At 44.0% G+C, this 25,150-nt stretch overlaps 1 protein-coding gene across 1 annotated transcript in view; it reads right to left on the bottom strand.

Moving 5' to 3' along the window:
* Positions 1-24,537, bottom strand: part of chrna6 (cholinergic receptor, nicotinic, alpha 6) — a 29,669-nt gene extending 5,132 nt beyond the window's left edge. The window contains exons 1-3 of the mRNA XM_051702368.1: positions 24,404-24,537; positions 10,336-10,475; positions 7,826-7,870 (exon numbers count right to left, since the gene is read on the bottom strand). Coding sequence (XP_051558328.1) covers positions 7,826-7,870; positions 10,336-10,475; positions 24,404-24,461 — 243 coding nt within the window. The 5' untranslated portion in view covers positions 24,462-24,537. The remainder of the gene's footprint in view (positions 1-7,825; positions 7,871-10,335; positions 10,476-24,403) is intronic.
* Positions 24,538-25,150: the final 613 nt, after the last annotated feature.

Raw genomic sequence — 25,150 nt, 5'->3', positions numbered from 1 at the left:
ACAGTTGACAGTTTTTACAATCATTTTCACACATTTCTCAATACTGAGAACACATTTTCAAGACTCTTCACACAGTCATCTCTACCAACATTTATACTAGCATAACTTTCATCCAAAATGCCTTCAACCATCACAACACTTCATACACCTCTCAAAATAATTTCATTTCACCAAAACACTGGCAAACTGTTTCTCCCAATATAAATATTTTGTCACTCAAAAACACATGACTTTTTTGGCTTAAGGTATGCTTGATTTTATACATATGTAAACCAATATTCTGTTACAAAACAAGAGATGCACTTCACTGTGTAGAATGTACTCCATTCTACACAAACAGTATGGAATGAATCTCAAATGCTGCAGTTTTCTTCAGTGTGCTTTATTGTATTTTCTCATATGTGTGCATGGGCACAATAATTTCAAAATACAAAAAAGCTCAAAATGGAAAAAAGTCTCATAGAGCATTTAGAAGCAATAAAGCTATTGTGCCACATTCTAGGACACTTATAAATACAGAAGTTTAAGAATAAGTAGAAATAATGAACACCATGTCTGCAGTTTACAATCCTGATTGTGTTTGTACATTTGTCTTTGTATATATGAATGTGTGTGACTGTGTGAAAGTGGCTTGACTGTGCATGAAACTTTTCAAAATGTCATCTGTTTCCTGTCATAGTCTGCACTAATAACACTGTGTGCTTGAGTGTGTGTGTGGGGGGAGGGGGGTGGACAGGTTTGGGTGGTTTACGAAGTTATGAGGTTTTTAGGCTATGAACTGGTAATTACAAGGTATTATGCTATAAATGTGGTTTATGAGGACATTTCTAGTGTCCCCATAATTCAAATCGCTTAAACATACTAAACAATGTGTAACACTTCTCAGTGGAAAGGAGAAGTCAAGAAGCAAGATTTCCTGGTTCAGGTAGGAGTTTAATTATGCACGTTAACGCTTACAGCTTCACAGTCCACAGCTTTACAATCAAACATTCACTTAACATTTCACGTCTACAATATCATGTGGTGTCGTGGCCTGTCTTGCGCCAGTCTCTCTCTCTGCGTCTACTGGCGGTGTGGCTCTTTTATGCCGCTCTCCCCGTGCTCACTGAAATTAGGGACAGGTGTTAGACATAATTTAGCTCAGGTGTAAGCGCCCTTACCGCTTTCTCTCTCTCCGGAGAGATGCTTGACCACGCCCCCGTTGCCACATATCCCCACTGCCCAACTCAGGCCGGGGAGGCATCCGGCCTGCCTACCACTCCCCCCCATTACTGGAAAGGAAGTCAGCGACAGCAATCTGTGCCCCCGGTCTGTGGACCACCTTGAACTTAAACAGCTGAAAAGCCAGATACCAACGGGTGATCCGCATGTTGGTATCTTTCATGCGGTGGAGCCACTGGAGCGGGGCGTGATCGGAACAGAGGGTGAAGGCCCGCCCCAACAGGTAGTATCGGAGAGTGAGGACTGCCCACTTGATGGTGAGACACTCCTTTTCCACGGTGCTGTACTTAGTTTCCCTCAACGAGAGCTTACGGCTAATGTACAGCACCGGGCGCTCCTCCCCCTCCACCACCTGCGAGAGCACAGCCCCCAGCCCTCTGTCTGAAGCATCTGTCTGTAAAACAAAAGGGAGAGAGAAGTCAGGTGAATGTAAAAGCGGTCCCCCGCAAAGTGCGGCTTTAACTTGCGTGAACGCCCGCTGACACTGCTCCGTCCACTGGACCAGGTCTGGAGCTCCCTTTTTAGTGAGATCAGTCAGCGGGCTGGTGACGTCTGAATAATTAGGCACGAACCTTCTATAATAGCCAGCCAGCCCCAGGAACTGTCTCACCCCCTTTTTGGTCTTGGGCCTCGGGCAGGTCGCAATTGCCGCTGTCTTGTCAATTTGGGGACGCACCTGCCCGTGGCCCAAGTGGAACCCCAGATACCGTACCTCCACCCGCCCAATCGCGGGTATAACTTCTTTGGGTTTGCTGTGAGTCTCGCTCCGCGCAGCGATCTCAGAACCACCCTCAGATGTTGCATGTGCTGCTGCCAATCATTGCTGTAAATGATGATGTCATCTAAATAGGCAGCGGCGTAAGCTGAATGCGGTCTGAGGATTCGGTCCATGAGACGCTGAAACGTAGCCGGGGCTCCAAACAAACCAAACGGAAGTGTCACAAACTGGTGTAATCCAAACGGTGTGGAGAAGTTGTTTTTTTCACGGGAAATTGGTGTCAAGGGGATCTGCCAATATCCCTTTGTCAAATCCAATGTCGAATAAAATCGAGCAGTGCCCAACCGATCGAGCAACTCATCAATGCGAGGCATTGGATACGCATCAAATTTAGACACCGCGTTGACTTTCCTATAATCCAACCAGAACCGTACAGACCTGTCTCTCTTAGGCACTAGAACAACTGGGCTGGACCAATCGCTGTGGGATTCTTCTATTACCCCCATATTGAGCATTGCATCCAGTTCTTCCCGAATGATTTTCTTCTTGTGTTCGGGTAATCGGTAGGGGCGGCTATGTACCATGACCCCCGGCTCGGTCTCGATGTGGTGGTGAATGAGGTTTGTACGCCCCGGTAGAGGGGAGAACACATCCGCAAACTCCTGTTGCAACCTAGCAACCTCCGCGAGTTGACTCGGTGAGAGGTGGTCTCCGCAAGTGACCGGGGTGAACTGTTTATGTTTTGAACTCACCTCCTGTCCGAGCTCCGCCTTCTCGGGAACTACCGTAGCCAACGTCACAGGGACCGCCTCCCTCCACAATTTCAGGAGGTTGAGGTGGTATATTTGACGTGCGCCCCCTCTATCGGTTCGTTTAACTTCATAATCGAGATCTCCCACTCATCGTGTGACCTCAAAGGGTCCTTGCCACTTGGCGAATAATTTAGAGCTCGATGTGGGAAGCAATACAAGCACTTTATCTCCCGGTGCAAATTCCCTTAGCCGAGTTCCCCTGTCATATAGTCGGCGCTATCATTCTTGAGCTTGGAGCAAATTCTCCTGTGTTAGTTGTCCCAAAGTGTCAAGAACATATTGAATTTCATTCTTACTATTTGAAGATCCCTCCTCCCAGGCTTCTCATAATACATCAAGCACACCGCGTGGGCGTCGCCCATACAGCAGCTCGAATGGGGAGAAGCCAGTGGAGGCTTGCGGGACCTCTCGTACTGCAAATAACAGGGGGTTGAGCCATTTATCCCAATTTCTAGCATCGTCGTGCACGAATTTACGAATCATGTTTTTGAGGGTTTTATTAAATCGTTCCACTAGGCCATCCATTTGAGGATGGTACACACCAGTGTGAATTGATTTAATACTCAACAATTCGTACAGCTCACGTAGTGTCCGTGACATAAACATTGTGCCCTGATCGGTGAGGATTTCTTTCGGAATCCCCACCCGGGAGATTATTTTGAAGAGTGCCTCCGCAACACTGCGTGCTGAGATGTTGCGAAGAGGCACTGCTTCTGGATAACGCGTTGCATAGTCCACTAGGACAAATACAAAGCAATGTCTGTGTGCTGACCATTCTAATGGCCCAACGAGGTCCATTCCAATTCTCTCAAAGGGGACCTCGATCAACGGAAGAGGGTGCAATGGCGCTTTTGGGGTGGCCGGTGGGTTAACCAGCTGGCATTCGCGCCATGCCGCACACCACCTGCGGACATCGCTGCCAATGCCCGGCAAATAGAAGCTTATTAGACGGTTCAGTGTTTTCCTTTCTCCTAAGTGACCCGCCATGGGATTATAATGAGCCGCCTGGAATACCATTTCCCGACGGCTCCGTGGTATCAAAAGTTGGGTTGTATCCTCTTTAGTCTGAGCGTCCTGTGTCACTCTATGCAACCGCTCATTTATAATCGCAAAATAGGGGTATGAAAGGGCTATGTCGGGCTGGAGTTGTTGACCATCGATGACTCTCACTTGGTCAAAGGCGTGTTTGGGGGTTTCGTCTCGCGACTGCTCCAAAGGGAAATCCCCCTCAGGGAATTCCCTGAGAAGGGGAGGGGCTGCAGCCTCTCCCCCTCTCTCGTCATTATGACGTGGATTTGTTGAGGACGGCCCCGGCTCCACCTCCCCTGCCAGAGCATCGCACATTGCACATCTCCCTAATTTCATACAGGACCCATCCGCACAAATTCCCTTTAATAAAACTCTAAAGTCAGTCCAATTGGTCCCCAAAATCAGCGGATGGGTGAGGCGGGAACTAACCGCGGCCTCCACTCTATGCTTTTTCCCCCGGAATTTAATCGTCAGGGTCACCACCGAATACTTGTGAATGTCCCCGTGCACACATTTCACCCTCACCGTTTTAGTTGTGCCCAAAGCCTCGGGTTGAACCAAGCGTTGGTGGATAGTGGTTTGATTACACCCGGTGTCCACCAATGATTGGTGAGTACCCCCCTTGACACTTACCGGTATCCGGTACGCTCCAGCCTGGTCGGGGGCAGCCTGCAGGAGGTCAAAGTCCCGCACCACCGTCCCCAGCTCCATCAGAGGGCACTGATCCCGGAAGTGGTCCGGGTCCCCGCACCTCCAGCAGGCTGGCCCAGGCGCTACGCCCGCACTTGCATCGGCGGGCGCCCCCCCTGAGGGGGAGAGCGGCGGGGCATCGGGGTAGGGGAAGGCGTCGCCTCCCACGCCCGGGGAACTGGTCTCGGTGTCTTAAGTCCTCCTCGTCTGCAGGACGGGCCCTAAGGAGAGAGCAGAACGAGAGGAGTTAGGGGAGGGGAATGAGACAGGGGGAAACACAGGGGGAGGGGAGAGAGAGTAGGAGGGCTCTTCCGCCCTCGGGATCGCCGCCATGTGGTCCTCTGCAAGCCGGACGGCTTCCTCCAGCGACGTTGGGCGGTGGCACTGGACCCACTCCACCGTCCCTTTCGGCAGTCGATGTATTAATTGCTCCAGTACCACCTGGTCGATGATCCCGTCGATGCCGCGGTCCCCCGCTAGCAACCATCTTCGGCAGGCGTCGCAGAGCCATTGGGCGAGAGCAAACAGGCGGTCGGAGCTCTCCAGCTTCAGGCTCCGGAAGAGTTGACGACTTTCTTCAGGACTCCGACCAACCCGTTGTAGGATGGCTTTCTTTAAGTCTCCGTAAGCCAGGAGGCTCGTTGCCAGCAGTTGTTCAGCCACGAGCTGGGCTTCCCCGGACAATAGCGGAATGAGTCGGGCCGCCCACTGGCCGAGCGGCCAGCCCCAGATCTCAGCGGTGCATTCGAACAGGTCCAGGAACACCTCGGGGTCGTCCGCCGTCCCCATCTTCTGTAACGCAGGTGCGGGCAACGGCGTGTGGGTGTCCGGGGTCGCGGCTTGGGATGCCTCCTGGCTGAGGAGGCTCCGGATCGCCTGTTGGTCCTCTGCTTGAGCGCGCATGAGCTCCACAAACTGGCGATCTTGATCTTGCCGGAGCTCAAGCAGGGTTTGCTGGTGGTTCCGATGTAAGCCAGCAAGGGCTTGGAGGATCTCAGCCAATTGGGAGGACTCTACGGGGCGACTTCCGTCCATCTTCAAACCTTTTCCCGGGCTTCGGCACCAGTGTAACACTTCTCAGTGGAAAGGAGAAGTCGAGAATTAAGATTTCCTGGTTCAGGTAGGAGTTTAATTATGCACGTTAACGCTTACAGCTTCACAGTCCACAGCTTTACAATCAAACATTCACTTAACATTTCCGTCTACAATATCATGTGGCGTTGTGGCCTTTCTTGCGCCAGTCTCTCTCTCTGCGTCTACTTGCGGTGTGGCCCTTTTATGCCGCTCTCCCCGTGCTCAATGAAATTAGAGACATGTGTTAGACATAATTTAGCTCAGGTGTAAGCGCCCTTACCGCATTCTCTCTCTCCGGAGAGATGCTTGACCACGCCCCCGCTGCCACACAATGTTTTTTTGAAAATGTAAAAATGCAGAAAGTTTTTTTGTGAGGGTTAGGTTTAGGGGTAGGGTTAGGGAATAGAATCTATAGTTCGTCAGTATAAAAATTATTATGTCTATGGAGAGTCCTCATAAGGATAGCCGCACCAATGTGTGTGTGTGTGTGTATGTTTGTGTGTGTGTAGGTGGGTTTGGGTGGTTTATGAGGGCATTAATTTAGGTTACAAACTGGTAATTACAAGGGTATTATGCTATAAATGCGGTTTATGAGGACATTTCTAATGTCCCCATAATTTAAATAGCTTAAAAAACATACTAAATTATGTTTTTTTGAAAATGTAAAAATGCAGAAATTTTTTGTGAAGGTTAGGTTTAGGGGTAGAGTTAGGGGATAGAATCTATAGTTCGTACAGTATAAAAATCATTATGTCTATGGAGAGTCCTCAGAAGGATAGCCGCACTGTGTGAGTGTATGTGTGTGTGAGTGTATGTGTGTGTGTTTTGTGTGAGTGGTTTTGTGTGTGTGTGTGTGTGTGTGTGTGTGTTATCTGCAGAGAAGAGAAAAATAACTTTTTTTGCAGGAGCTGCTATGTTGCTTATAGAGGTTGTCTATAAATGTGTATAGTTGTATAGGGCTATACGAGCAGTATGTTTGTGTGGATTTCTATGTATTTGTGCACATCTTGGTTTGTTGACATGTCTGTGTAGAAAGATATGTTATTAAGACTGCTGGTCTCTCTGTGTTCAGAGATATCAAGAATTCTGCTATCAGGCATTGCACATATTTATTTTACAATACTGCAGGGTGTGTCACAAATGCACACATCCTTTGATTCTGCAAAACCCATGTACCAAAATCCACAAACACCCCAAGACACAATCCTGCTAAAGCAACACACTTTCAGTACGGTACTACACAATGCATTCATAAGCACACATAATCACCCTCAATTATGAACCACAAAACCCAAATGCTGATTGTAAGGGGGTTAGAGGGAAAGGAGGAGGCGAGAACTGGCTTGAGAATATAAATAATAGTTTAATGATCAACTTAACCAAAAACACACAAACATAACCACACACAGGGCAGCTGCCTGTAATTCTCTCTCTCTCGAACTGTCGTCCCCGGCCGCCTTTATCCCTCGCGAGCCCCATCAGGCTGATTGGGGACCGGGCATGCATCATTCCAGCCCGGCCCCGCCCTCCTCCGCTCTACACTGATGTCAACAGAAATTGCAGCAGTAATGCTGGAGCATCTCGTGTATAGAACTCATAATTGTTATCATCATAAGGTATATACTGTATGCATATATCTAATCCTACTGTATATTTAAACCATACATTCCTGTAGAAACCTTGTGATCATGAAAGTGATCCATGATCCAAGTATTATGATTTTCAATATAATACAACAAAAGGAAAAAGACAAACATATCATATTCTAGAAGTTAAAATAGTGGATTTATCTGTCCATATTTAAAGGGTGAAAATATGTTACAAAAATAAATTAAAAAAAATCTTTGCTGATTCAGAACTCTTGAGAGTAGTAGATAATTATTATTCTGCCGATTATTGCAAATGATAAAGTTAATTATTATCTGACCTGGCTAGACTCTTTTTTGCACATACCTGTGTATTTCCATCTTTTTAGCTAACCACCTATGCTAAGTTTCAGTTTTCCTTTCTTTACATGAATTAGATTTTTCTCTACCATCGTATCCTGTTTCACTGAGTCCACTGTTCTGTTTCATGTATATATCTATATTCTCCCTTCCCTTCCTTCATCTCTAAATCCCACCCTGCTATATATATATATATGCTATACAAATTTTCTTGTAATGTTCTTATCAACAGTGGCTCAGCAAGACATAAAGATGATGAGATGCTGGAGCTGACACACACACACACACACACGTGCATGCGTAAGGCCTCCATATGGCACACAGACATCACTTACATGTCTCAGCCATAGATTGGTCTCCATGATTTGATTGACTTCGTCCTGAAAAGGGGAAAAGATGAACAGAGACAATTACAGTGACAGAGACAATCAGAGAAAAATACACACATCCTCTTTTTTTTTTTTTTTTAGAATGGAACATGATCTAACAATAAAATCTATACAGATATTGTCTTATGGGAGAGAGAGATCTGGCTGTTGCTTTCAGGACCATGATAAGTGGTTCTACCCAACAATATGCAACATTATTAACATGACGTGGCCAAATAGGAAATTGACAATTTTGTAAATGCTTAAACATCAGCAGAAGATTGACGTACCACCCTATCATCAAATGAACAGGGACAAAGATTACCAAGATGAATTTGCACAAAAAATACCATATTGTTTGATTGAATGCACAGCCTTTGATGTCAACAACAAAAGATATGAGGCTCTATTTTCGTAGCTATGCGCTACGACCGTGCGCAACATCTTATCCAATATTCGTGAGAGCGCTAATGCTAGGTGCAATTTTCATGCCAGCGCAAAGGGCAAGTGGCCGTGGGTGGGGGTGTTTGCGCTATCTGTGGGTGTATGCACACAAACTGGTGGTGTACTGTATGTTAATGACATATGCTCATTTCCTGAGAAATAGGTTATTGTGCTAAGATATTTCAAAAGCAGGTCTTTTTGCAGCACTCAGTTCCTGCATTTGCAGTTTGGAGATTCCACCAGCAGATGGTAAAAAAGTCCATGTCCAAACTCTGAAAATATAATGAAACATCAAATTATGTCCATGACAATGTCATTTGACATCTTGTCATTGTTTGCTTTATTAAACAAATATTTATGCGATTTGCATTAAACTATCTTTTGGTCATGGTTTATTTTTCAATTATTATTATTATTATGTTTATATTTACAATTGTATTTATGATCTACTTTGTATTGGTATGTTTCCACCTGTTGTGATTTTTAAGTCACTGCAAAAGTGGTCAGTGGAAGAAGTTGGACAGAGTAAAATGTTTGGATTGGGTATAATTTTTTGGCAATTTTGTTGTTTTGATTATATTTTAGTTTCATGTGAAGTGTACTTTGAATTTTGAATATTAGCCATGATTTGTGTGTAAGTAGATGAAAATTATAAATAATACATTCTCTATAATTTAATGGAGCATAAATCCACCAATCCTGACAAGAACCACATTTTCCATGCGTATAAAAGGAGTGTGTCACTGTCATAGAAGCCTGACATTCAACAAGGATGCAGATAATGCACAAAAGAACGTGAATCCATATTTCTATTCTTCCAATTCATTGCATATAGTCCATATAAACTACCAACTTCTTTTAAATGTGCTGTCTTTGTTTATATCGCTGGTGCTTGACAGGGAATGGACTATATAACAGGATGCAGATGGTGCTGGACAAGAACCTCTTAATTAAATGGCACTTGACTCAGACCATCAGCTCTTTGTGCACGTAAATTCACCAAACCCACTTGCGCCTAGACTTAGCGAACGATTGCACGAAAATACCAAAATTTTCTGGCCATACCCATTGACTTTGCATGTATAAATTACGGCATAGCACAGAGTTTAGCACTATCACTCTTAAAATAGGGCCCATGGGAAGTGTTTTCTCCTCCCTTTTAAAAGTTGATACTCCTTTTTATTTTGCGATCCTAACGGTATATATGATTGTATGGTTAGTTGCAATTTGCTCTTTGCATTTAGCATTGTATTTCCCCTGCTGTCTGCTGTCAGAACAGACTTGTGGCCCATTTTTGGGTCACGACCAACCAGTTGAGAACTACTGATGTAGAGTAATACATTCAAGAAAACCTACGTGCTCTATCTGCATAACATATGCCATTTATCGCAGTAACCTATATCAGTTGTATAAGTTGATAATAGCTCTTTTTAAAACACCTGCATATTCACAAGAAAACTACTATAAATGCTTGCCCAGCTAATTTTTCTTAATCCTGTGAGAGTGATCATAATCTATAATCCAGGATTCTGTTCTCTAAAGTGGTGAGCTATGTCTTGTTAATCTCTCAGGTGTCTGTCTCTGTGAAGTAAGAATAAAGATGTGCTTATAATCTTGGTAGCTCTCCCCTCTTGATGTGAAAATGTAATCCTGGAATGCTGATTTGTATGACGCCACAGAAAGCTTAGAGTTTGCACAACTTTCTGTAACAGTGGAGCACAGAGGCTTTTAACTCAAATGCTCTCTCTGACCACGGTAAATGAAACAAAAGCCCCTACAACAGCATAGAATTTCCCTTATAGAAAACCACCTGCAGAGCGAGTTTTATTTTTCCTTTTTAAAAGATCACAAGTATAAACATTAACAAAATGATGATTTGGATGTCCTATACAATTTCTTCTTTAGATACATATTGATCTTAACTGAGGCCTAGAAACTTTTTTTACAGGGTCACAGTTCTGTTCAAACACAATTTCAGGACAAAATCAGGTCATGTGTTTTTGAGACAGGGGACACTAGAACGTTTTTCTTACCACTTTAACAAGCTGTGAGATGGAGACCTCAAACTCCACGGTGACAGGGTCAGACACATTTTCCACTGGGCGAATGAACTGATTATACCTCCTGAATAAACGACGAAACAGCCTATCTTCTCCCTTAGATGAGAAACAATCTGCACAAACATGCCCATACACAGACAGACACACACGCAGGAATATGCTTAGCATAGAAATCTACTTATTAAGCAGTGCACTGGGAGAGACCCAAGGATAGACTTAATTCATAATACAGTGATTGGCCAAACATGCAAGCATATTTGGGAATCTAATATGCTGTGTATAAGCAATTCTGGCAATCTTTATTCTAGTTGTTTTTCTATTTAGGTCTAAAAGTCGCCATTTCATATCTTATCTATCAATATAATTAATGTTATGCTGTCTGCTTATCTGTTTAACAATTTATTTTATATATATATAAATATGTTGGGTAGTATTTTGAGTGTTTTCTTTGTGTGTGTGTGTGTGTGTGTGTGTGCGTGTGTGTGTGTGTGTGTGTGTGTGTGTGTGTGTGTGTGTGTGTATACTCTCTTGCTTTTAGCATGTTCTTCAGGGTCAGAGCCAAGCTCCTGCCAGACACTCTAAGTGCACTAAACATAGTTCTCAATGATAAAGGTCATCATCAACTATCACCAAAGAGACCAGGTGTATCCAAGTGGAAAATGAAACCACTTCAAAATGTTGCACTCTGATGCAGCTAGCTACATCATAGTGAACACCAAAGAACATTAAGTCACTTCAGAACATGAGAGAAGTCAAGAACAGGTGAATGGCTACAGACTGCTATAGAAGGTATAAAAGAGGCATTTGTGCATCCCTAAAACATTGACTAAAAATACCTTGTAAATCCAAGAAAATCTCAATTACTTGAACTAGTTAACCCCTCGAGGAGTTATATTTTATGTTAAAGGTTTATTTGTAGTTCACCCAAAAATGTATGTTCTGCCATCATTTACTAAATCGCATGTCGTTCAAAACCCGCATTACTTTCTTACTTTTTTGAAACATAGAAGGTGAAAGTCAGTGGATAGTGATTGCTGTAGCTTTCAAAAATAATTTGCACTTGCATAGAATTCAAATTATTGAAACAACACACCGTGATTGATCACAAGAATACGAGAACCAATAATGCTTGAACACTCCTTGAGGCGCCATTGTTTAATTGCGGAAGGGAAGATTTTAAATTAATAACACAAAGTGTGATGGTTTTTATGGTGCTTTTTGTCTTTTTTGGATCTGGACATAATAACCACAGCTTGGACATTCTGCAAAAAATCTCCTTTTGTGCTTCATGGAAAAAAGAAAATAATTTGGGTTCGGAACAGCATTTAGGTTTGGAATGGATTACTCATTTTTGAGAATTTTCAGTTGGTGAACCATTTTTGTAAATCTTATACTGTGCTTTCATGTGAAAAATATGTAGTCATATGATACTGAATTGTATCATATCTGGATAAAAGAAATAGTATAGTTTTATGTCTAGAACAGTTATATTACACTATTTATCTGCTAAAAAATTAAAATAACAGTAACTCTTAACAATAAGAATGTATTTGTTAACTTTAGTTACTGCAATAGTTAACATTAACTAACAATGAACAATACTGTAAGAGCATTCTTGGTTAATATTAATTTTATATACTAATACATATTTTACATGAAAAGTTATATACATTAGCATTAGTTAATGCAATATGAACTTACATGCACAAACAAAGAAACAAAGGTATTATGATAAATTAAAGTATGTAATTTCTGCACCACTAGCGCAACCAAATGGATTGCAAAAATAGACTTGAATATGAATATGTTGCCATTGGTCAAACAAAGAGATAGTCCCGCCCCCAACTCACGGCATTTGTTGAGTAACGTTGTTGGGGTAGGTCTAAGCGGGTCACTCAAAATAAACAGAAACATTTTCATAGTGCAGCAGAAATACAGTGTTTACAGTTTTCGAGAAAATTAACCTATGAATGGCTTAATAATAGTTGTCTCTGCATATTAAGCTGGGATAGAAGACAGTATTTTAACACAAAAAAAACAGACATACATACATTACATACTTCAGCTTTAATAAGTGCTGTAAATATTTTCACTTTTGTTCATTGTTAGTTCATGATACCTTATGCATTAATGTTAACAAAAAGAACCTCAATGTAAAGCGTTACCAAAATAACTAATATAGAAAACTCTCACATAAAAAAGATTCAATAGTCTAGAAAATAGAAAACCTAGTAAACATTATCCTAATATGTCAGCAGAAAACAAGATATTTACTAAAATGCACACAACAAAAGCATCAATTTAAAATATTTGTGGACCCTCCCTGGTGGTTATCATCTCTGTAAATCCCTAGTTGGTTAAAAAAAAAAAAAAAAAAAATGGAAGAGGACTGAATGTAATGAGCCTTACATCTAGTAATTTCAGTCAGCTGCCATGAACTTAGAACTTGAAACACAAACACATGCACAGACTCAGAGCATTCAGTGCTCCTGTCTCATGTATTAATTTCTTCTTTTAATTACTTCAACTACTTAACTCTCCAATGGCCTCTTCTGTTAATAGGGTTAGCCAAGAATAGCAAGGCGCTGCTTTCGTTAATTAAATGGACTTCACCCTCACTGAAATACATAAGATAAAAAGCATAGCATTTAAGTTTAAAGTTGGTTTTCTGAACCCCATCAAGCTTACGATAACCCTTCAAAATTAAAGTGCCACAGTATCCACACTGACCATACAGGCTCTTAAAGTTGAACTCTTACGCAGGCCTTGGTGGGAAATTTCAGAATGTTCAAGAACAAGAAAAGTTTTTCCTTCATCCCATTGCCCAGTGTCCTTGGTGAATGGATTCAGAATCCTTTTTTATTGAATGCTCAGAATAAGGAAAATTATGAATAGATGAAAGCACAATTGCTCCCTCGAGTACTCAACTATGCCAACAAGTCAGTTTTCTTCAATCCTTGATAAATATTTGACAATCAACCTTATCAACATGTCATATTAACAACAAAATTATTTAAAAAATAATACAACAAGATTATTTTTTTAGTTTCATTTCAGAGCCTGATTAAAATAAAAATGTAGAAATTCTATTCATTAACATAATTGCAAGGACAGCCATCAGCAGTCACAATGACTATGGAGTCTAAAACCGAGGGTTTGATCAAAAATAGCTGCGGCTCCTACGTTAAAATTACAGTTAATAATAGTTAAACCCTCCACATTTGACTTTGTCTAATGTATTCTGTGATGAAGCCCATTCAAATTGCAATTACATCCTATGGAACTTATTCCCTCATCACATGTAACTTATTCCCTCTTTACTGAAATTAGTTTTTTTTTTTAGAGAGAAAAAAAAAAAAAACACTGTATTTGAGATTGTGTGTGAGAGTGTACTCAATGTGTACATTTCATTCTCTGAACAGAGATTTTATTGTCTTCTTTTTTAACTGTAATTTTGTATTAATTAAACACATCTAGAGATTAAACTCCAAAGGCACATTGAAGGAAAACAAATAAACCTCTACAATTAACCTTGAGGGTTTAATTAAAGGCCTTTAATAAAAATATTAACCAAAATACATTCACAGTGCATACAAATATGACAAAACTCTTTCCTGTCTCTCAAAGCTCTGGAAATTAGTTTGATGGAGGAGGATGTGCATTGAAGAGGCAACAGGGATAACGAAGAAGGATCATTCAGACGGAAGGACTAAAGAGACATTAGTGATAATATAAAGCCATATGTAATTCACTGCTGCTGAATACATACTGTAAGCCCTCATTTCTCACAAGTAATGAGAGAGAGAGAAAGCGTCAGTGGGACACTTAGTGTGTTTCTCTGTCAGTGGAGGAAAAGCAAAAATTGATAGAATCAGACAGGTGAGCTGTTCTTGTTGCCCAGAGAATTCAGCCTGCAGCAGTACACACATGCCTGTTCTCACAGCAGACTGTGTGTTAGGTGTATGTGTGTGAGGTATTTCAGGGCATGCGTCACGGTCTGTCCATGTGGTAAATGCATGCGTGTGTGTTCTGTGATTCTGCTGTACTATGTGGCTTCTATCTAGAACAAAGAGTACAGAGGACATGCATGTCCATGTGTATTTGTGACAAATTCCAAACCCACACATCACATTTCCAGTACTGCCATCCATTCTATAAGCAGTGAAATCCTCTGATGGTCTCAAGGGACACTTGGGGCAATCATCTTATATCATAATTTCATCTTCTCTCAATTTACCCTACATATGAATTGGAGCGTTACACTGGAAGTTATCAAATTGTCCAACTGCAGGGTCCTTGAGCTCCAGGACCCTTCACACCATCTACAGTTGTGCTCAAAAGTTTGCATACCCTGGCAGAAATTGTGAAATTTTGGCACTGATTTTGAAAATATGACTGATCATGCAAAAAAACGTCATGGTTACTTGTGTAACCTCCATTCCCTGATGGAGGGAACGAGACGTTGTGTCAATATAGTGACACTAGGGGTCACTCTTGGGAGCCCCAAACACCTCTGGTCTTTGATAAAAGGCCAATGAAAATTGGCGAGTAGTATTTGCATGCCACTCCCCCGGACATACGGGTATAAAATGAGCTGGTATGCAACCACTCATTCAGGTTTTATGCTGAGGAGCTGATATAAGGTCCGGCCATTTCAGCGGGTAGTTCAGTGTTGTGGCAGGAGGGACACAACGTCTCGTTCCCTCCATCAGGGAATGGAGGCTAAACAAGTAACCATGATGTTCCCTATCTGTCACTCACTCGACGTTGTGTCGATGTAATGACACTAGGGGACCCCATACGAAACGCCACAATTGGCTGAACTGTGTTACATGAACTGGTGATGTGTGGTGGGCAGACTACTGTGTGCCTCGTAGTCAGCACACCAGGTCGACACGAAACCTCCCCCAACATAGTTATGAGTGTTGAACGGCCCTTTTTGGGGACAAGTCAACTACCCAAGAGATAGAGACAGGCTTAACCCAGTCGTAGCCTCTTTTCCCCTTCTCTTTTTTCCACTCCCTAAAAAGAAGGGGGATTATCCGACTGGGCTGCCAGGTCTAGTCGGGGGGTGTCCCTCCCAAGGGGAAGACACAGTGGAGACCACACCTCACCCAAAGAGAGGGGGGATATTTAAGTGGAAGGATACGTCACATGGTCTTTCCAACCATGTGGAGAATCTTCAAGGTAGATACTGCCCAATGGGGGAGGAGTTACTACAAACATGGAGACTGGGGCAGAGGGGCTTTGCCCAAGGAAGATGCAGTTTGCCAAGAGGGAAACGAATAAGCGGAAGATATATCGCATGGTGTTAGCCTTACAGGGAACCGCCACATGCGGAGCACCTACCCCAGAACAGGACTCTTAGTTAGCATGTGTACTGGGCCAGCAGCGTATCTCTCCAAAAACTCGACTGCCACAGGGCTCGGAGGAAGTCAACCAGGGAACAAACTTGTGAACACTACTGGGAATTAATGGTGCACGTCTTCAGCTCAAAAGGAGGTGGAAGGCGCTATGTGCAAGTGATACACCCGGCCGGCTATCCCGGGCTTATCCTCTTGTGTTGCGTGCCACTACCTGGGACGAAACCGGTTCCACCCGGAGGTTGTAGAACCTTGCAAAGGTGTTGGGCATTGCCCAGCCCGCTGCTCTGCAAATGTCTGTTAGAGAGGCACCTCTGGCCAGGGCCCAGGAAGCCGCTACACCCCTGGTAGAATGGGCTCGTAGCCCTACCGGGGGCGGCATGTCTTGGGCGAGATATGCCATAGTTATGGTGTCAATGAGCCAGTGGGCGATCCTCTGCTTGGAGACAGCGCTTCCTTTCCGCTGTGCACCAAAGCAGACAAAGAGCTGCTCAGAGAATCTAAAGCTCTGCGTGTGATCCATATAGATGCGTAAAGCGCGCACCAGACACAGCAACGACAGGGCTGGGTCTGCCTCCTCCTGGGGCAGCGCTTGCAGGTTCACCACCTGGTCCCTAAAAGGGGTGGTGGGAATCTTGGGCACATAGCCCGGTCGGAGTCTCAGGATCGCATGAGAGTAACCTGGACCGAACTCCAGGCACGTTTTGCTGACAGAGAACGTTTGCAGGTCTCCTACCCTCTTGATAGAAGTGAGCGCAGACAGGAGGGCAGTCTTCAAGGAGAGTGCCTTAAGCTCGGCTGACTGCAAAGGCTCAAAGGGGGCTCTCTGCAGACCCTGAAGAACTACAGAGAGGTCCCATGAGGGAACGAGGCGTGGTCTGGAGGGAATCAGCCTGATGATCAGGTCGTGCTTCCCTAAGGACTTACCGTCGACTGCGTCGTGGTGTGCTGCTATGGCAGCAACATACACCTTCAAGGTGGAAGGGGACAGCCTCCCTTCCAATCTCTCCTGCAGGAAGGAAAGCACCGATCCGACTGCGCATCTCTGGGGGTCTTCGCGTTGGGAAGAACACCACTTAGCGAACAGACGAAGGCATACAGGCGCCTCGTAGAGGGGGCCCTAGCCTGAGTGATCGTGTCTACCACCGCAGGTCATCCAGGGGCCAGACATGGAGATTCCAGAGGTCTGGTCGCGGATGCCAGAAGGTGCCCCATCCCTGAGAAAGAAGGTCCTCAGGGGAATTCGCCAGGAGGGAGCTGTCGCGAGCAGTGTGAGGTCTGAGAACCACGTCTAGGTGGGCCAGTAGGGTGCTACTAGGACGACCTGCTCCTCGTCCTCCCTGACCTTGCACAGGGTCTGTGCAAGCAGGCTCACTGGGGGAAACGCATATTTGCGTAGGCCAGGGGGCCAGCTGTGTGCCAGCGCATCTATGCCGAGGGGAGCCTCGGTGAGGGCGTACCAGAGCGGGCACTGGGAGGATTCTTGGGAGGCGAACAGGTCCACCTGTGCCTGTCCGAATCAACTCCAAATCAGCTGGACCACCTGAGGTGGAGTCTCCACTCTCCCCTGAGGGTAACCTGCTGTGACAGCGCGTCCGCTGTAGTGTTGAGGTTGCCCGGGATGAGAGTGGCTCGCAGCGACTTGAAGTGCTGCTGACTCCAGAGGAGACGGCGGGCAAGTTGTGACATACAATGAGCGCAGACCGCCTTGGCGGTTGACATATGCTACCTTTGCCGTGTTTTCTGTCCGAACTAACACGTGCTTGCCCTGGATCAACGGCTGGAACCTCCGCAGGGCGAGCAGAATTGCCAACAACTCAAGGCAGTTGATGTGCCAATGCAGTCGCGGACCCATCCAGAAGCCGGCAGCTGTGTGCCCATTGCAAGCAGCACCCCAGCCTGTTTTGGAGGTGTCTGTCTTGACCACGATGCACCTGGAGACCAGTTCTAGAGGAACACCTGCCCATAGAAACAAGAGGTCGGTCCAAGGGCTGAAAAGACAGTGACAGACCGGCGTGATGACCACACGATGTGTCCCGTGGCGCCATGCCCATCTCGGGACTCGAGTCTAGAGCCAGTGCTGAAGTGGCCTCATATGCATCAACCCGAGTGGGTTGGCCACTGCTGAGGATGCCATATGCCCCAGGAGCCTCTGAAAAAGTTTCAGTGGAACCGCTGTTTTCTGTTCGAACACCTTCAAACAGGCCAGCACCGACTGGGCGCGCTTGTTCGTAAGGCGCGCCATCAAGGAGACTGAGTCCAACTCCAAATCGAGAAAAGAGATGCTCTGAACCGGGAGGAGCTTGCTCTTTTCCCAGTTGACCCGAAGCCCTAGTCGGCTGAGGTGTGAGAGCACCAGGTCCCTGTATGCGCACAACATGTCTCGAGAGTGAGCTAGGATTAGCCAGTCGTCGCGATAGATGAGAATGTGAAAGCCCACCTCCCTTAACGGGGCAAGGGCAGCCTCTGCGACCTTTGTGAAGACGCAAGGAGACAAGGACAGGCCGAAAGGGAGGACTTTGTACTGATATGCCTGACCCTTGAATGCAAACCGCAGGAAGGGTCTGTGTCGAGGAAGGATTGAGACATGGAAGAACGCATCCTTCAGGTCTACAGCCACGAATCAATCTTGATGCCGGACGATTGCCAGAATGCGTTTTTGCATTTTTTTGCATTTTGTGCTCAGGGGCGGAAAGGCCACCACTGGAGCGCCAATCCTGCAAGAAAAACCTGTGGATGGTAGTCGTAGTGACGACCATGCACACCGGGTATGTGACCCAGGGAGGAAGGAAGCCGCTCTTTTGCTGAACTGTTGGGTACCGCAGCCACTTGGGCATGCGGCAAAATCAAACAAAAAGGCAACAAAAGATTTTCCGCCCGGCCCTCCACCAGGGGATGGAGTGGTCTTTTTACCGGCTCCAAGTGAGTGGGTTCCCTCGTCTCTGGGTCGCCCATCTCAGGGGCGCTTTGACAACCTCCGTGGGTTCTTAGGCGCTGGTTGTGAGACGGGTGGCGTCTGCTTCCTGCGGTGGGCTCCACACCGGGGCCGGGCCGAAGGGGTGGGCTGCGGCGGAGCCGGTGCAGTCACCGCAGTGGGACGCCCTTGGCGACGAGCAGACGGGGTGCGGGATCTTGAGCCGCGCCGGGGCAAGATGTGCCGGATTGCCTCCGTCTGCTGCTTCACTGCCGAGAACTGCTGGGCAAAGTCCTTGACGGTGTCGCCGAATAGGCCAGCCTGGGAAATGGGGGCAGCAAGGAACTGTGTCTTGTCGGCCTCGCCCATCTCGACCAGATTTAGCCAAAGGTGGTGCTCCTGGACCACTAGTGTGGCCATTGTCCACCCGAGAGACCACGCCGTAACCTTCGTCGCTCAGTCAGTCGCCAAGCGCAGTTCCTGCATCAAATCTGGGGTGGAACTACCCTCATGCAGTTCTTTCAATGCCTTGGCTTGGTGGACCTGCAGGAGAGCCATGGTGTACAGGGCAGAGGCAGCTTGTCCAGCAGCGCTGTAGGCTTTAGCCGTCAGGGACGACGTAAGCCTACAGGGCTTGGACGGGAGCTTAAGGCGTCCGCACTAGGTGGCGGCGCTCTGCGGGCATAGGTGCACCGCGAGCACCTTATCCACCGGGGGAATCGCCGTATAGCCCCTGGCCGTCCTGCCATCGAGGGTTTCTTACGAAAGCAAGCCACGACCGCAACGTTGCCATGGTCATGTTCTCGCAATGAGAACACGAACCATCCACAAATGCTGCCTCTGTGTGGGTCGCGCCCAGACACGAAAGACAGCGATCACGACCATCCAAAGTTGAGAGATAACGACAGCAACCAGGAATAACACACAATCGGAAAGGCATCTTTAAAAAGACACGTCTTTAAAAAGACGTTCCGTGTGTGCCGCTCTTTCAGAGAAATATATCCTCTTTTAAAGGAAAAGGCTCTTTTAGAAAATATACCCTCTTGTTTTTCTGCCGAAGCGCCCAGGGGCGTTCTATGCAGTGCACCCGTGCAGAGGAGGGAGAAGCCGCTGAAATGCGCCGTCAGATCCAGCAGAGGTGAATGAACAGTAGGATTCAGCTCAATGAGCATGACCGTTCGGCTCCGAAGAGAAAATCTGAATGAGTGGTTGCATACCAGCTCCTTTTATACCCGTATGTCTGGGGGAGTGGCATGCAAATACCACTCGCCAATTTTCATTGGCCTTTTATCAAAGACCAGAGGTGTCTCGGGCTCCCAAGAGTGACCCCTAGTGTCACTACATCGACACAAAGTAGAGTGAGTGACAGATAGGGAACTGTCTTGTATTTAAGGATAGTGATCATATGAAGCCATTTATTATCACATAGTTGTTTGGCTCCTTTTTAAACCATAATGATAAAGGAAATCACCCAAATGGCCCTGATCAAAAGTTTACATACCCTTGAATGTTTGGCCTTTTTACAGACACACAAGGTGACACACACAGGTTTAAATGGCAATTAAAGGTGAATTTCCCACACCTGTGGCTTTTTAAATTGCAGTTAGTGTCTATGTATAAATAGTCAATGAGTTTGTTAGCTCTCACATGGATGCACCGAGTAGGCTAGATACTGAGCCACGGGGAGCAGAAAAGAACTGTCAAAAGACGTACATAACAAGGTAATGGAACTTTATAAAGATGGAAAAGGATATAAAAAGATATCCAAAGCCTTGAAAATGCCAGTCAGTACTGTTCAATCACTTATTAAGAAGTGGAAAATTCGGGGATCTCTTGATACCAAGCCAATGTCAGGTAGACAAAGAAATATTTCAGCCAAAACTGCCAGAAGAATTGTTCGGGATACAAAGAAAAACCCACAGGTAACCTCAGGAGAAATACAGGCTGCTCTGGAAAAAGATGGTGTGGTTGTTTCAAAGAGCACAATACAACGATACTTGAACAAAAATGAGCTGCAAGGTCGAGTTGCCAGAAAGAAGCCTTTACTGCGCCAATGCCACAAAAAAGCCCGGTTACAATATGCCCGACAACACCTTGACACGCCTCACAGCTTCTGGCACACTGTAATTTGGAGTGACGAGACAAAATAGAGCTTTATGTTCACAGCCATAAGCGTTATGTTTGAAGAGGGGTCAACAAGGCCTATAGTGAAAAGAGTACCATCCCCACTGTGAAGCATGGTGATGGCTCACTGATATTTTGGGGGTGTGTGAGCACTAAAGGCACAGGGAATCTTGTGAAAATTGATGGCAAGATGAATGCAGCATGTTATCAGAAAATACTGACAGACAATTTGCATTCTTCTGCATGAAAGCTGCACATGGGACGCTCTTGGACTTTCCAGTATGACAGTGACCCTAAGCACAAGGCCAAGTTGACCCTCCAGTGGTTACAGCAGAAAAAGGTGAAGGTTCTGGAGTGGCCATCACAGTCTCCTGACCTTAATATCATCGAGCCACTCTGGGGAGATCTCAAACGTGCGAAGATGACCAAAGACTTTGCATGACCTGGAGGCATTTTGCCAAGACGAATGGGCAGCTATACCACCTGCAAGAATTTGGGGCCTCATAGACAACTATTCCAAAAGACTGCATGCTGTCATTGATGCTAAAGGGGGCAATACACAGTATTAAGAACTAAGGGTATGCAGACTTTTGAACAGGGGTCATTTCATTTTTTTCTTTGTTGCCATGTTTTGTTTTATGATTGTTCCATTTTGTTATAACCTACAGCTGAATATGAATCCCATAAGAAATATATTACATATATTACCAATTCTCCAAGGGTATGCAAACATTTGAGTCAGCCTGAAGGCCCCGATATAAGTTATTCTTGGTTCTTCATTCAGGGATAAAAAGACGATCGAAACAGTTGAGCAATACTGTTTGTGAACACTCAGACACCCACAACACCACTGTGAGAGGTGTTTAGAAGTACAATTAAATATGAGAACGCTCCAAAGAACCTTAACTGATGTGACATTAAAATGTGTTATCAATTACTTTATGCCTCACACTAGATCAGAAACAGATGCTTTTTGAACCACTAAATAATGATTTAAAGTAATATATGCTGTAGAAAATGTTTAATTTGTCTTGTTTACATTCTGAATTCATGACACTAATGCGCTAACACTCTATTCGGGGACATAATATGCGCCGATAACACTGTTATTGTAATTTATGATGACACTGATACAACTGCAAAGACTGGTGTATAAAAGAGTGTTCATGGGAAGAATACAGACAACAGAAAGATGATAAGAGGGGCATATCTTACTATGGGCAGATGTGTGAATGGCTTTCACTGCAGAAGGCACATGAGTGAAGTAGCATATACAACAAAAGTGTAAATGGGCACTTAAAGAGTATTTGAGTAGATCTGACTGGCAGGCTAGCAGTTACGAACCACCGAAACGAACTCAAAAACATATTTTGGCCAGATTTTGTTCTAAATGACGTAACATCCTTTTGTTCTTCATATAAAATATATCGGGACCTTGAGAAAGCCAGAAGATATAGAGGTGGCACAGCATACAGGGATGAGAAAGAAAGAAAAAGGAAATACAGAGGACAACATTTTGAAAAGTCTTTCCACCCATCCTCAAGGTGAAAAGAATTTTTTTGTGTTTTTTTTTTTTTTTTACTTGTGTTTTATTGCTTCATTCCCCTCTTTTGGAGCAGAGGGCTTTACCTCCAACCACCTCTCTCTCTCTCTGCTGGAACCTCATTGATTTCTCTCTTCAGCACCAAAACACAGATGTGAAGCTATAAAAAAGATCACTTGAGTGGATAAAAGAGCAATCCGATGTTTCTCCCTAGAGATCTGGAAATGTGTTCAATCTAACACTGGATAGCCTTTTTCATGTGTAATAACACCACAGACTTTTATTACATGTATATTACATAATAACACCTGATATGGAAAAAACAAATGCCACAAGGTGCACATATTACAATAAATATCTATTGTCTACAATACGTTTTGTGATTGTAGAAAGAGACTAAATCTATCAAATTAATAAATCATCATCTACAGCAAAGAAAGAAATTTCACTGATTTTGTATCTAGCTGTGATAAAATAAGAGGATGCAATAAATCTGTCCACCCTCATTGATGACAATGAATGGATTGTTTGATTAATATTCCACTGCAAAAATGGTTGGAGTAATATGATTAATGTCAGATTTAATCAGGGTTATTTATAACCACCATGTAGATTGCGAGGGACACGTCCCCTCCAATATTGGGAATAGTAGTTGGTTGTTCAATATGGGTTTTTCACTGACCCTTAAACCTTTAACATTGGTTTGAGCAAATCATAAATATTTGGTATCCTGTACTTATTATTGGTAGCTTTCATGCTACATCTTACAAGAGAGAGCAGTACCCTTCTAAACTGTGCAACAAAAACTGATGTCAATCTTGACCTTCTCTAGTCTTTCCATCTCCTGAGGAACACTTCCAGGCCTTTATTGATACATGTCTTTCCATACATATTCTCTCTCTCTCTCTCTCTCTCTCTCTCTCTCTCTCTCTCTCTCTCTCTCATTGCTTTTTCTCCCCCTCACTTCATACAGCCTTGTTATCAGTACAGACAGCATGAATGACATTTGACGGAAGTTGAACTCAAGTTCCTCTTTTCTAAAACTCTGAGCTCAAAATGGCATTATGAATTTATGAAAAATCAACAATCCTTGTGTCCTATGAGTGTGTGTGAGTTTCTAAGTTTATCCCTTGTGTGTGTGACTCACTGTTGAGTGACACAGATGCATGTGATGGGAGGGAGACGAAGACTGAGCCTCGATCTTGTTTCTTGATTAGCTAGATGTAAATTTACCAGCTAAACCAAACAAGCTGAGATGAAAAGTTACTGACCTAATCAAATGAAAAGTTGGTGATCACGACCGATAACGCACTTGTTGCAAATTTCACGTAGACAGCGGTGTCGCCAAAACGGAAAGGTTCATTTGGGTCGGGAAGACTTTAAATATTTTAATAGTCTGACGCAAAAGCCGAGGTTCATGAAAGTGAAAATGAAGAACTGATTAGAACCTACTACCCGCAATTCATTTTAATAACGCCACTGGGTTTGCCTACCGGTTCCTTTTATGCCGATAAAAGGCTTTAGAGCGATTAAACAAAATTCTGCTGTCGCGGTTGCCAAAAATAGCCGTTAGATTCCCTGCAGTCAGTGTCTCCCGAGCGAGACAAATATGCGCCCGAAACTCCGCGATACACGCGCACCAACAGTGTGGAGAATCGGTGTGACTAAATGAAAATGTTACACTTAAATATGTGCATAAATCTCCATTAACATCGCTATCAAAACCAAATAGCCTAACTATTGTTAAATATGGCGTGAGACCCACTTAAACGCCAGCAGACCGATTACTAATTTAGTTAAAAATATACAAACACAAGCAGTCAATTTAAGTGCATAACATTCCATATGTTTAACATCGAAATCATGTTAAATCATGTAAACTGAGAAAATATCCTCAAATAAACTTGATAGGACAGAAGAGCTAGTACATTAGTTCACTACTGACAGAGTTAAACACGCTTTTTATGCTACTTTTTTCTTGAGCACGATAGGACAGGGGGCACAAGAAACGCGGAACAGGTCATTATTTTGCAGTGTTATTAAAAATATTAAATATCGTAAATGGTAAATACAGTAATATCCTGAAAACAGACTTACCTTGTGTTATCAGGACAATAAAAAGAAAAAACAAAATGACTCTCCCCGCAGAATTCATCGAGCGTCGCAGGATAGGGAGTTCGTCTCCCTAAAGGAAAGCAACAAATTCGTGAAAGAGTCGAGAAGACTATAAAGGTAAAGAGCTTGTTTGCAGAGTTGTGGCTTTCAGCTAGCAGAAGACGTGCGCTTGGTGGAGTTGAATTCGTCCCTCCCCTTTGGCGCGCGCATCAATCCCCACGCGGATCTTCAAGCAAGTGCCAGTAATGAGACGCACAATTACAAACAACAATTTAAGAATTTAATCTACGAACAATCTATTACGTTATAGCTGTTTGTGAAACATCGACCTCACTAACCAATCTTTGCGCATCAGAGTGCCCATATATACCATATAGAAATCTGATATATGGCAATATATGTAAAACAAATATATGTTCATATATGTTTTTTTTACTGATATAAAAAAGTCACATACTTGTAGATATATGGTTCAAAAATGTCCGTTTTCATATAACATGTATTTTTCCATATAGTAGTGGAATTTTAATACCTACATACTGTATATGGCCGTAAATAAACACACACACACACACACACACACACACACACGTATATATATATATATATATATATATATATATATATATATATATGAATACAGTAATGTCTGTATGTGATGTTACATACATATTACTAATTAGTATAAAGTGCTACAGAAAATAAATAATTAGGTAGTAGTTCATACGT

Source organism: Myxocyprinus asiaticus, chromosome 7, assembly GCF_019703515.2.
Source record: "Myxocyprinus asiaticus isolate MX2 ecotype Aquarium Trade chromosome 7, UBuf_Myxa_2, whole genome shotgun sequence".
NCBI lineage: Eukaryota > Metazoa > Chordata > Actinopteri > Cypriniformes > Catostomidae > Myxocyprinus > Myxocyprinus asiaticus.
Note: the sequence above shows the minus strand (reverse complement) of the source record. Positions and strands in the feature narration are given on the sequence as shown.